Here is a 14,320-nt window from a genome sequence, read left to right on the forward strand (position 1 = left end):
TAACTTCTCCAGGAATGTAAACCTATAAGAGAGTAATGCCTCTATCAGTGGCCCAACATCACACAACTATTACCACCCTCCATAAGGGACATGAGTTTGTGCATTCTTTTCTTGTTTGGGTACCAGATGACAGGTTGGCCGTCTGACTAGGTAAGGATGGGTCACTTACATAGTTTCTTCCCAAGGCTTTTAGGATCTGGAGAGCTGCCTTCAGCTCCAAATTGCTGATGTGAAACCCAGCTTTCATAAGGGGATCACATACACTATATTATGCAAGAGCTATAGTGAGCTCTCCAGCCCTCAACCATCTATCATCAACATGTGCAACAGGTTTAGCTGAATCGAAGAAAGTTGACCAGAAGGTTAGTGAGGAATTTTTACTACCACAGGCTCTAGCAACAACAGCCAAACACCAAACAAATGTCTATGAGTGAGTGGCTGCTCTGTAGCAACTGACATCTCACAGAACACCTATATCATCAGGTAGTCAAAAGACATCATGATGACTACAGTATCCATGGTGTCTATAAGTCTTTCCTATGCTGAACAACTAAGGGTGTCTTCTAATTCATTGTCACCCTCAGGGATTGTACCAAGGCTAGCACTAATAAGAATGTTGCCTGTGGAAAGAAAAAAAAGAATGCTGCCTCCAGAGAGTCCCTACATTAGACTATCAAGGGACAGTCATACAAATTGGGAAACAGCAGGAGATCCTTCCTCTGCAGCACTCTGGCTACAAAAGCCAACATCTTCTTGAAGACTCTAGCCACTAAAGAAAGCTCAAATGATAACACTTTGTACTGATGTGGCAACCATCTACAGTGAACAAGAGTAGTCTCCTTTATTGACTTCCCAAATGATTGCCTGAAGGCATCCACCATGTCCAGCAAAGCCATGCAAGTGCCCAGAGGAGGAAATATTAAGCCCCCTGTAAGGCAACCATTAAAAAACAAAAATACCCAATGTGTTACATGACATCACTGAGATCTACAATAGGATGGAAGTTATCTATCCTTTTCAGGATCACGAGGAAAGAGTACTCAAACCTCTGCCCTTCCTCTAAAGCCAGGACAATGGTTACAGCCCCTCTGTGGAATAGAATTTGGGCCTGGCCAAGAGTTCCATTAAAAAAAGACTGATCCACCAACATAGTTCTTTTAGGGGTGGACTGGAGAGCTCTACAATAGGGCACAGACTGAACTCACTAAATTATTATGATATTTCTCCAAACTAAAGGCAAACTCCGATGACTGTCCTTTCACAGGCCTGACTAGAATCAAAAATGTAGAGATGTAGCAGGTGGAGCCATTCCCTTGGATGACTTAGTTGGTATTAGCAGAGACAAGAAAGTGTGACACTTAATGGCCTTCCTCGGGGAGTGAAATGGTCACTTTCTGTTTTGCGGCTGGCCAGACTTAGAAGAGTAAAGATGTAAGCAGAGAGGAGGAGGAGATAAAAAATCTTCCAGAAATTAATATCTGTTATCTTCTCAAAAAAGAGATCAGCCATGTCATGTGCAAACTGGCCGAAGTGCATTTACTTCAAAAATGGACACCAAGTATCTTGTTTCTTACCTACTCCTTCAGGGAGGACAACTTCAGGTTTGCATACCTGCTAAAGTACACGCCCAGACCTGAAGCTCAAACCAAAGTACCAGAAGAGTCAGTTTTCAGTGGGAGACGTAGTATTCCACTGCTGAAATTGTAGATAAAGCTTTAACATGATCTTTCTAGAGCTCAGGCTCAGAGAAGTCATAAAGCTTGTCCAGAATATTCCTCAATACTTGGGATCAGAAATGAAACAGTTGCTAGAAATAGTTAAGTGCCCTAAGTTTCAGTGAGGCAAAAAAGCAGACTTCTTTGCTATACCTACCCAAAGCGCATGACTCCTTATTAAGTGGCAAGGAGCAAGATGCAGTGTCTTGGGGACCTATGTTAGATCAAAGAGATGATACAGGTTTAAGCACTGGGCTGCCTGGCCGTGTGTTCTACCCACACAGTTGGTTTAGAGAGGGCATCAGTCTTCCTGAGGGCCATATGAGCAGAGTCAAAATGCACACAGGCTGCCTTGATGGCATCCAAGAAAGACTGGTTTCAAAGGTCATAAAAGCCAGAACTACTCAGGCTTCTTCTCCAGACAATCCACAATCTGCCTCTGTGGAAAAGGGGGTGCAGATTTAAGGCCAAATGATTCCCTTAGAAAATAATGCAAATTACTAAAGGAGCAGTTATCGTTAGGAAATAAGGATAGGATGGACTAATTTTCCTTGTCTACATTAGAAAATGTCTCAAGATCCTTGCTCTTGTCAAAGGATCTAGAGTGAGAGGCAGTATCACTCTTCCGACTGCTCCCTCAGGCATGAGCTCATCTGCAGAACTGCATGGAGGTAAGCATGTGACAGATGGGAAGCATGTCATGGGGACCATGTACAAGGCAAATGTGGTACACTCTGGAAAGAGGTTTGCTGTGGACCACACCCAGGCTTTAAACCAAACTCCATAATAGCATGCTTCTATACATGCTGCTACTAAGGTCCCATCAAATATGAAGAATTAGTGCAATACCTAGACAAGGTTGTAAACCTTTGTGCTGGATGATTGCATGAACCTTTCTTAAAACTTGTCAGGCCACGCATGACCAAACTGTGACTGGATAACTTAAAGACCATTCCCTGTGAACAGGCTGGCTGCCCTCAAGTTTTATTCAATCATCAAGGGCAGGACAAATCAAGAGCCTCAGGATACATCCCCTGGACGGTAGGACAGGGTACATCTTCTCAGTCCCTTCATTCTAATCTGAGACCAAGGACTGGTTCAGGTTTAAGCCATCACTGGACAATGGGAACTCATGACATGCAGGATCTAGGGGACTGGTTAGACACTACATGTAACTAATGGGGGCTAAGGACTAAACATACTCCGTGTGTTTGTCATAACTGCAGTGATCTAACTTATAGCTAGGTTACAAGAAGAACCCTCCTGCTGATCTATTAGTTAATCTCTGTCTACTTTTTTTCCACTTTCACACACAAGAAATAGGAATATAGCTCGAGTTAAATGACCCAAAGGAAATAGCAGCATACAACAATACACAGGACTTCAGGGATCATAAACAATATAGAAGAAAGACAGCTTCAGTTTAGTTCATAAAATCAAAATACTTTATTTGGTAAGCGCTTTCATGGGAATAACTCCCACTTCTTCAGACCATTCAAGTAAAATGCATTTAAAACCACTCCATTTATATAGGAAAACATAATTAGTATCAATCAAATCATGGCCACACCATTTTCCAGTCTTAAAGTGATAAGCATGCCCTAGAATGTTCTTATTGAAGTTTCATTCATATAACCCCCCTCTAGAGTTGCATATATAGGAAAAAACATGTATAAAAAATACATATATAGACTGCATACAGGTAAAAATGCATCTATCATTTCTCACATTCTATAGAACAGCATATATTATCACAAATGCATAAAAATCCTAAAACTATATACAGAAAAGTATATATAAAATATATATGTCAAATTATGTACAGAAAATGTATATAAATATATGAAGTCTATATAAGCCATACAGATACTACTAAAATTTACACTAACAATAAAAATACACATTAACAATAAAATACACACTAACAATAAAATACGTGCCTACTATTTATGAATACCCCTATTCTTCAAAATAGGCTTCAGGGGAACTCCTGTCAGCCTGTAATCGAATGATCCATCTCGCTTCTGAAGTCTCTGTTCTATTGCTGATATCCCCCCTCTTTCATTCTCATTCACTATTTCTATAACCATGAACTGAAAGGAATGATTTTCTCCCATTTCCAGTGTGTGTCTGGCTAAGGCATTGGTTTTATCCCTGTTCCTAATACCGAAAAGGTATTCTCTTATCCTATATCTAAATTCTCTGTTTGTTTTTCCTACATAATATCCTGAACATAGGCCACAGATTTCTAAGTATACAACATTTTTTTGTGCAGCAATTAGCTGTAACTTTAAATGTGTATTCATTACTTGTGTCAGGATGTATAAATGTATTACTTGTGTCTATCCATCCACATTGATTACATCCATTTTGGGTCCATAACAAAGTAATCTTTTCAGGGATGGAAACTGGGTTCATCCCCTATAATTTCCTTGATTCTGGGTTCATGTGTCAATACTGGCCAGTATTTCCTTGCCACATCTTTCATAACATTTACATTACTAGTGTAGCTAGTAGATACTTTCACTTTATTCCGGACAGAATTTTTAAATTCTGATAATGTCTCTTCTCTATGTGAGAAGTATGGTCTTTGTTGTGTTTCTCAGTGTTTGAATGTCATTAACTGTGCCTCTGATATCATTTTCCTTATAGCCTCTATTTTTGAACCTTGACCTTGTGCAAAGTTCATTTACTTCCTCCTGAAATGTGTCTTCCTCTGCTGTCAATCTGGATACTCTTAGAACCTGTCCTTTCACTACATTCTTAAATATGTGTTGGAGATGCATGCTATTTCGGTGTACAAATGTGTTCCTGTGGCAACTTTTCCTATAAACCTTAGTAGACCATTCCCCTCTTGAGTCCCTATATATCCTAACATCAAAAAAATTAATACTATTGTGTGAAAATTTAAATTCAAATTTTAGGAAAGAAGTACTCCTATTCAACTCCTATTGGGACACCTTCCAAAGTAGGAAAAGGTCATCTACAAAACGTTTATAAAAGATGACTTGTTGCCCTCTATCTTTTGTCACATACTTCTGTTCCCAATTGGCCATAATTATATTGGCATAACTATTTGCACTAGATGTACGCATTGCCACTCTCTCTTTTTGATGGTACACAATGTGATTAAACAACATCACATTATTTATTAGAACCTGTTCCATGAGTAAACATATTAACTCTATCTGACTTCCAGTGTATGTTCCATCCTTGGTTAAGTATTCCCTCAGCATGTCCAGACCCACATTATTAGATACAGACGTAAACAGGGAGTTCACATCCATAGTAGCCATCATAACGGAACCATCACTATAACTATTAGTCTCAACATGTTCAAATAAGTCTATCAAAAATTGTTTGGTGTCACTTAAAATTACAGTATTCTTATAACCTAAAAGGCCTCAACTGTGTTTCAATATACACAGATATAGGCTCGGTCAACCAGCCCCTCCCTGAGACTATCGGTCTCAGGGGTGGGTTTGGTTGGGTCCTTGTGAATTTTTGGAATTCCTTGAATCAAAAGTATTACTGGCTGAGGTACAAGGAAATAGTTGTATTGTTCAATAGTTATCCATCCATCCATTAAACATTCATAAAGCAGCTTATTCAATTTATCTTTTACATTATTGACAGTACCGCTGTCTATAATGCTGTAAACATTTCTATCAAGCAACAGTGTTTCCATTTGGTTTTCATAAAAGGCTCTGTCCATTACAACAATAGGGCCCCCTTTATCAGCCCCTTTAATTATTATGGATTCATCCCTTTTTAGGGCTTGTAAGGCATTATATTACCCCTATGCAAATTATTCCGACTGAATCCTGTTTACCATTGTGTAATTTATCATACAACTCTTTTTCACATAAATACATGAAAACATCTATAATCGGGTGACTAGGTGGAATAAAAGTACTGGGTTTTTTTAGAACACATTTATCAGAATTGCAGCTATTACCATATAACAGCTTAAGTTGCACATTTCTAGAAAACATTTTAAAATCAATAATGCTGTTACCTCAGTTCTTTGAGAAGGAATAAACAAAAGTCCTTTGCTCAGTAAGTTCACTTCATCAGCTGTTAAGTCCTTACTGGAGATATTCCAAACCAGGGAATCTTTTGTTAATGCTGGAATCAGTGTTTCTTGACTGTGAGTTTCTCCGGAGATTCCTGCACCCCTTCCTTTTGAAGCGCCCTCTGCTTTGGGACCTGTCTCTTACATCTTTCCTTGTTTATCACTTTAAGACTGGAAAACGGTGTGGCCATGATTTGATTGATACTAATTATGTTTTCCTATATAAATGGAGTGGTTTTAAATGCATTTTACTTGAATGGTCTGAAGAAGTGGGAGTTATTCCCATGAAAGCGCTTACCAAATAAAGTATTTTGATTTTATGAACTAAAGTGAAGCTGCCTTTCTTCTATATTGTTTATGATCCCCAAGTCCTGTGTGTTTTTTTTCCCACTTTTTTGATCTCAAATCAGGTCAACAACTTTCCCTAATTTGACATCTAATGCCGAGTTTTGTACCACTCACATTTATAGCAGTTGTCAATTTCATGCTCTTCCATAAGACAGAAAAAAACAATGCTGGTGAGGGTCTTAACAGGTAACTTGATAGCCACAATGACACTTAACTAATTAAGGCATATAAAAGCAGAACCTTACTATCACCACCAGGGATCAAAATTCAAACTATGCAGGAGGCAAAAAAGAATTCTGGGTCTCTGAGATATGTGGTTGGCATGTTACATCAATGAGTGTCTTGGTGTATGCATTGAGATCTCCCTGAGCAAAAGGGCCAAATTCTGACTGATTGGGAAGATAAACCCCACCTAGCATGCATTATGAAGTTCCTCAATGCAGACATTTTGATATTCAAAAATATATAGGCCACAAAAGTAGTAACATGAAGATTTAAACCTAGCATGCACTGAGGAAGTTCCTCAATGCAGACATTTTGCTATTCAAAAATATATAGACCACAAAAGTAGTAACATGAAGATTTAAAATGGCTTCTTCATGCACTTTTCCTTCTTCATAAAATCAGTTATTTAAGATTCATTTCCCAGATGAGAAAGTACATAACTTTAGTAGTTTGTCTATTCACTGACTGCCATTACTATGTACAAGTCTGCTTCTTAGATGTTACACACCTGTTGGGTGGTGCAGAAATATATACCGAACAAGAGAGGTCCCAGGACTGAGCCTTGTGGGACACCACTTGTAACTGGTTTGGAGTCTGACATGGCTCCAGCAATTCTAACCATGTGGGTTCTGTCCTTGAGCCAGTTTGCAATCCATCTAGTGACATAGGGGTTTATATTTAAGCTGGTGAGCTTATCTATAATCCCCGAGTGGGGTATTGTATCGAAGGCTTTTGCAGAGTCCAGATAGTCTGTGTGGACCACCTTCCCTCCAATGGCCTTGGTGACTGTTTCAAAGAAATCAACCAGGTTTAAGAGGCAGGATCTGCCCTTAACAAAGCCGAACTGGGTAGGATCCAGTGTCTGTAGGTCCCCAATATCTTTATTTATGAGGTCCATGATGATCCTTTCCATAGCTTTGCAGACCAAGCTAGTCAGGCTTAGGGGGCGATAGTTTCCAGGATCCGTTGAGGCACCACCTTTATGGAGAGGGACCACTGTTGCTGTACGCCACTCTTTGGGCACATATCCTGTAGTAAGGCTGAGATTGAACAGTAGTTTTATGTTTGGGTTTAGCTCTTCTTGGAGTTCATGTAGGGCGCAGCCGGGACACCATCTGGTCCCATTGATGCTGTGTTTTTGCTTTGGAGAGCGGCTCTTACCTGTGCATTTGAGATGTCTGAGGGGCAGCACTCTGCTAGGATAGATATTTGCCCTTTTGGGGGGGAGGGAGAAGTTTCCCTGAACCTGTCAGCTAGGATGTTGGCAATGTCTGTGGGTTCGTGTATTTTTTGTCATTTTGTACTAATTCTGAGCATATCTGGGAATTACCACCCAGGTTCCTAACATAACTAAAGAAAGCCTTGTGATTATCCTTAGTGTCCTGTGCAATTTTTCTCTCGAAGCTGGCCTTAGACAATTTTATGTGTGCCCGTAGTTTTTTGCTAATACTGATCAGTGATGCCTTCCCTTTTTGGGATTTTGCTCTATCATTTAGTAGCTTCCTCCTTCTATTGTATAGTTTGTTTATGGCTGGGGTCCACCAGACAGGACGTCTGCCTTTGGAGGATTGGGTCTTGGTTTTATTTGGGTATGCATGATCCATGCATTCCTGAAGGTGTTCATAGAATGCGTTTATAAAGGATTCTGCGGTCTGGGCTGTATTTTCCACAGGCCCGGGGGCTTTGAAGGATTCCACCTCAGTTTTGAGGAGTGTAAAATTTGCTTTAGAGAAGTTTTTCACTGTGGTTTTCTGGGCAGGGGGTGGGGTCGGGATGTGAATATCCAGTGAGATTAGTTTATGGTCTGATCTTACCAGTGAGGGATACACTTCTGGTCTGGAGCATAGAGTCCCCATGTTGGTGATGATCAGGTCCAGTATGTTTTCCCCTCTTGTGGGAGTGGTAACAAGTTGTTCCATAGCATTTGAGTTTATAAATTCTAGGAACCTTTGGGCTAGGGTGTTGGAGCTAGAGTAATGCTCCCAGTCTATGTTTGGGTAGTTGAAGTCGCCCAATATAATGGTGTTTGGAGAGACCTTCATATTTTCCAGTGTTCTCAGGAAGGCCGAGTGGGGTTCCTGGGTTTGGGAGGGTGGTCTGTAGCAGGCTATAAACTGGAAGGCAGTTTTACCCACTGTTAGTTGCACATGGATAGTCTCTGATGCTTCGTGCTTTGCCACCAACCTGGAGGTGTGGGTATCTTTGATGAATATCGATACTCCCCTCCTTTTGTGGTTCGGTCCAAGTTTTGGGGCGAAAAGCATGGTATGAGGTATAACCTGGTAGTGCTGGGGTGCTCTCGGGAGCCCTGAACCAGGTTTCTGTTACTGCACAGATATCGATGTTCTCCATGCTAAGGAGAGTTTTGAGTGCGTGCATCTTGAGGTTTAGACTTCTGGCGTTGAGTAGCATTACTCTTAGTTTCTTATCCCTTGTGATACCTATGGAGGTGGGTTTGTCTTTTGAGCCTTGCCTAAAAAGGCACTATGGGGTAGCAAGAGCCTTTGCCAATATCCAAAAGCCCAGGGTGACAGGTGCAAGCCGTCCCTAGCGAAGCATCGTGGCTTGTCGAGCATATCATCCCAAGCTGACAGGCATTGGATCCCCTTTGAATGACACCAGTACTTAAGCCAATTGTTGAAATTGATCATCTTGTCTTCATATTGTGGCATCATTCTTGGTGAGGGTAAGATGCTACTCAAGGTCAGGGTCATACCGCCTGGGCTACATGCTCAGAGAGCTCCTTTATGTCTCTTTTCATGTAGTCCAGGGGGAGGTTAGGCGTTTCTCAAGGTCATTTTCATCACCAGCCCAATTTTGGACAATGCTGTAGGGGGGGTTTTTTCCACTTTTTTGATCTCAAATCAGGTCAACAACTTTCCCTAATTTGACATCTAATGCCGAGTTTTGTACCACTCACATTTATAGCAGTTGTCAATTTCATGCTCTTCCATAAGACAGAAAAAAACAATGCTGGTGAGGGTCTTAACAGGTAACTTGATAGCCACAATGACACTTAACTAATTAAGGCATATAAAAGCAGAACCTTACTATCACCACCAGGGATCAAAATTCAAACTATGCAGGAGGCAAAAAAGAATTCTGGGTCTCTGAGATATGTGGTTTGCATGTTACATCAATGAGTGTCTTGGTGTATGCATTGAGATCTCCCTGAGCAAAAGGGCCAAATTCTGACTGGTTGGGAAGATAAACCCCACCTAGCATGCATTGCGGAAGTTCCTCAATGCAGACATTTTGATATTCAAAAATATATAGGCCACAAAAGTAGTAACATGAAGATTTAAACCTAGCATGCATTGAGGAAGTTCCTCAATGCAGGCATTTTGCTATTCAAAAATATATAGACCACAAAAGTAGTAACATGAAGATTTAAAATGGCTTCTTCATGCACTTTTCCTTCTTCATAAAATCAGTTATTTAAGATTCATTTCCCAGATGAGAAAGTACATAACTTTAGTAGTTTGGTTCATTCACTGACTGCCATTACTATGTACAAGTCTGCTTCTTAGATGTTACACACCTGTTGGGTGGTGCAGAGACGGAGGCATGACACCTTTTACTCCTTCATTAAAACAAAGTTATCAGTATACCAAGTTGATACCAGGCGTCTAATAAGACAATCACACTGGTAAACAAAAAAACAAAGAAAGAAAAAAGAAATCAACCAGTGAAGAACTTCAGGAAACTGTAAGAAAAAAATAAGGTTTTTGTTAATGAGATCATAATCTAAAGCAGCAAGCTCCATTGCCAGTGACAGTTGCAGTAACTAAGGTAAAACTGAAGGCTGTGAAACAGCTTTAAAGCAAGGCTGAGATGATAAGATGAAACTACAGGCTAGGATTCCTGAATGAACATGGCCACAGCTAGCCCAGAAGACGGCACAATGAAAATAGGTAAGCAAACAAGATAATGAGTGCTAGTACAGTGCCAATATCAGGTACATGGAAACTAACTATAAAGAATTCTGTTAACAATAAACAAAGGGAAAAAAAATCAACATTTAAAACTTGTTATGAGTACTTACATGTATGTCTTGCAAGTGAATAGTTGGATCCCCCACTGGTGAGCCCAAAACCCTCAGGAACTTGGCTAGAACTGCGAGGCCTTGTTATGAATTTAGGTGGCTCAATCTCAGCGCCAAATTCTGCTCCAATCACACCCAGCAATACAATAGCTGTAGCTTGTTTAGATCGTTCCTCATGAGATGCAGATACCTTCTTCATCTGAAACCCAGGCAGGCAACCTGAAATAAAACATATTTTTTTGTGAATTTCTTTTCTTTTTAAGATATTGTGTGAAATTCTTAATTTATCATCATTTGCCACTGCAGTCTGTGCATATATTACATTTGTGCCCCTAACAGAAAGACCCACTCATGGTTTTCTGACTATTAAGAATGGAACCTCAGCCATCCATTAGCTCCTAAGTTAGGGTTCTTGACAAGAAGAGTGCTGCAGCAAAACACACAGAATAAATGGTGAACAACAGCCATAGAAGAGCTGTATGAAGAACGAGACACATACAAAGAAAACATTCATGGTTTGTACTTTTTATACTTACCTGGAAAATCACACTACTTCACAAAAAAAAAATAAGAGCACCAAAATGTTAAAACACACTCTCTCCCTCTCTTTTTGTATGGAGTGTAATGACTCTGTGCACCTAGATTTGAGTTCAGCCATATGGTCCTAATACTCTGAGGCTTCTACATCACAAAGTGACTGCCAGTATTTCGCAAAAAGGTTCAAAGATGTATCTATTCAACCAGTATCTAAAGCATTAGTGTTCTCAGACGAACAGTTATTATGCTAATCATACATACCAAACTCAGTAACAATCAGACATCTTTGTGAAAGGCAAAGTAAGCACTGCAAAAGGGACGAGAGAGAGGGAGCAGCTACTGCAGCAGTGATCATTCAAACATCTACTGCTATGGTAAGTTTACTTGTAAAGCTGTACTATGCTCTTTATATTGATCACTGATGCAGTAGCCTATGCTATATGGATAGATTACCAAAGCTTACACATTTTGTGAGGTGGAAGGAGAAGAGTCCAGGAGCCCCTGGAGAATAGGTTCATACTAGGCTATCTGCCCTAGGGCATTTATAAGCCTAGCCAGAATGTGTTTGGCTTTCGCCACCCATTTTAAATTTATTTTGCTATGCCCTTTTCGAGGTTAGTATACTGTGCCTCTATCTAACAGTGACACAGAAGTGATACCCGGGTAAACCCTACGATCTCCCATCCACTCATCAAGATTCCTCTTGAAGAGTCAATGAAACCTGGACTGGGATTTTATTCCAGAGTGAAGGGAGCCTCTGGGTTATGAATGTCCCCCTCCAGCATGTCCTATTTATTTCAGTGCTAAGGTTCTTTCTGAGGTGCAGCATGTCCATTAATTCGGGTTGGACATGGCTTTATCGCCAGGCACAGATCTCCTCTGAACAGGCGGTATGCCACTGAGTAGAGCTGGAGTTTCTAACCGGGCAGCATATGGCATCTGTTTGAGCCCTTTGATCCTCTTGGTGAGGTACGGTCTTTCCAGTTGCTGCAGGTGTCTGGTAAGGTACATCCCAAAGGGGCATTGTACTCAATTATGGGCCTGATGAGGGATGAGTAAAGAGGCACGATGACCTCCTGATCTAGATGTGAATCCCTTCATGATTAGGTGGGCTATATAAAATGTTTTCTAACCACTTTGGGTTGTCAAATGAGAGATTGCTATCAACTTGGGTCCCCAGGTCCCTAATTACTTCTTCTGTACTTAATGGATTTCCACCTATGTAGTAATTTGTGGGCACTTTGCATTTAGCTTGAGGCCATGGCTCTGGCACCAGTTGTCTGTTTCTATGAGGCCCTTTTGGAGGATGCTTGTGTCAGCTGGAGAGTCGATTACTGGGCCAGTTTGCAGTCATCTGCACAGTCCTTCCGTGTTGGCCTGTACCTGAAATATATACCGAACAAGAGGTCCCAGGACTGAGCCTTGTGGGACACCACTTGTAACTGGTTTGAGTCTGACATGGCTCCAGCAATTCTAACCATGTGGGTTCTGTCCTTGAGCCAGTTTGCAATCCATCTAGTGACATAGGGGTTTATATTTAAGCTGGTGAGCCAGGTAGGCTGTGTGGACATGGCCTTGGTGACTGTTTCAAAGAAATCAACCAGGTTTAAGTAGGATCTGCCCAAAGCCGAACTGGGTAGGATCCAGTGTTTGTAGGTCCCCACATCTTTAGCACTATGGGTCCATGATGATCCTTTCCATAGCTTTGCAGACAAAGCTAGTCAGGCAGTTTCCAGGATCCGTTGAGGCACCACCTTTATGGAGAGGGACCACTGTTCACTCTTTGGGCACATATCCTGTAGTAAGGCTGAGATTGAACAGTAGTTTTATGTTTGGGTTTAGCTCTTCTTTCAGTTCATGTAGGAGGGCGCCGGGAAACCATCTGGTCCCATTGATGCTGTGTTTTTGCTTTGGATGAGCATCTGAGATGTCAGGGGCAGCACTCTGCTGGGAAGTTTGCTGAACCTGTCAGCTAGGATGTTGGCAATGTCTGTGGGTTGTATTTTTGTCATTTTGGACTAATTCTGAGCATATCTGGGAATTACCACCCAGGTTCCTAACATAACGAAAGCCTTGTGATTATCCTTAGTGTTGTGTGCCATACTGATCAGTGATGCCTTCCTTTTGGGATTTTGTGATCATTTAGTAGCTTCCTCCTTCTATTGTATAGTTTGTTTATGGCTTGGAGGATTGGGTCTTCTGAAGGTGTTCATAGAATGGTCTGGGCTGTATTTTCCACAGGCCGATTCCACCTCAGTTTTGAGGAGTGTAAAATTTGCTTTAGAAGTTTTTCACTGTGGTTTTCTGGGCAGGGGTGGGGTGGGATGTGAATATCCAGTGAGATTAGTTTATGGTCTGATCTTACCAGTGAGGGATACACTTCTGGTCTGGAGCATAGAGTCCCCATGTTGGTGATGATCAGGTCCAGTATGTTTTCCCTCTTGTGGGAGTGGTAACAAGTTGTTCCATAGCATTTGAGTTTATAAATTCTAGGAACCTTTGGGCTAGGAGTGTTGGAGCTAGAGTAATGCTCCCAGTCTATGTTTGGGTAGTTGAAGTCGCCCAATATAATGGTGTTTGGAGAGACCTTCATATTTTCCAGTGTTCTCAGGAAGGCCGGGGGTTCCTGGGTTTGTGGTCTGTAGCAGGCTATAAACTGGAAGGCAGTTTACCCACTGTTAGTTGCACATGGATAGTCTCTGATGCTTCTTTGCCACCAACCTGGAGGTGTGGGTATCTTTGATGAATATCGATAGGTATAACCTGGTAGTGCTTTCTGTTACTGCACAGATATCGATGTTCTCCATGCTAAGGAGAGTTTTGAGTCGTGCATCTTGAGGTTTAGACTTCTGGCGTTGAGTAGCATTACTCTTAGTTTCTTATCCTTGTGATACCTATGGAGGTGGGTTTGTCTTTTGAAAAGGCACTATGGGGGTACATATCATCCCAAGCTGACAGGCATTGGATTGAATGACACCAGTACTTAAGCCAATTGTTGAAATTGATCATCTTGTCTTCATATTGTGGCATCATTCTTGGTGAGGGTAAGATGCTACTCAAGGTCAGCATGCTCAGAGAGCTCCTTTATGTCTCTTTTCATGTAGTGGTCATTCACACCAGCATGGACAATGACTGAGTCATGGAGTGACCTGAGTGGGCTGCTCACCGTGACCCTCTCCTTGTTCAGCCTGGTGAGCGGGACGTCAGTGTGGTATCAGGTGTGTTGTTTAGTCTTAAGGGGTGTCTGCTTTGGAGGTCTCTGCTGCTTGCAGATCTTTATTTAGAGCCTTTTGTGTGATTATGTGTTTGGTTTGCTGTCGTGGTAGGTCTATGTGAGACTGGAATTGTAGTGAGTATGGTTTCCTTCTCCTCCTG

At 41.3% G+C, this 14,320-nt stretch overlaps 1 protein-coding gene across 2 annotated transcripts in view; it reads right to left on the bottom strand.

Moving 5' to 3' along the window:
• Positions 1-14,320, bottom strand: part of WDR7 (WD repeat domain 7) — a 3,592,087-nt gene that overhangs the window by 1,159,227 nt on the left and 2,418,540 nt on the right. For both annotated transcript variants that reach the window (XM_044074906.1, XM_044074897.1), the window contains one exon: positions 10,409-10,627. In XM_044074906.1, the coding sequence (XP_043930841.1) occupies positions 10,409-10,627 (219 nt within the window). The remainder of the gene's footprint in view (positions 1-10,408; positions 10,628-14,320) is intronic.

Source organism: Protopterus annectens, chromosome 1.part1 (assembly GCF_019279795.1).
Source record: "Protopterus annectens isolate FY-2018-M chromosome 1.part1, PAN1.0, whole genome shotgun sequence".
Classification (NCBI taxonomy): domain Eukaryota; kingdom Metazoa; phylum Chordata; order Ceratodontiformes; family Protopteridae; genus Protopterus; species Protopterus annectens.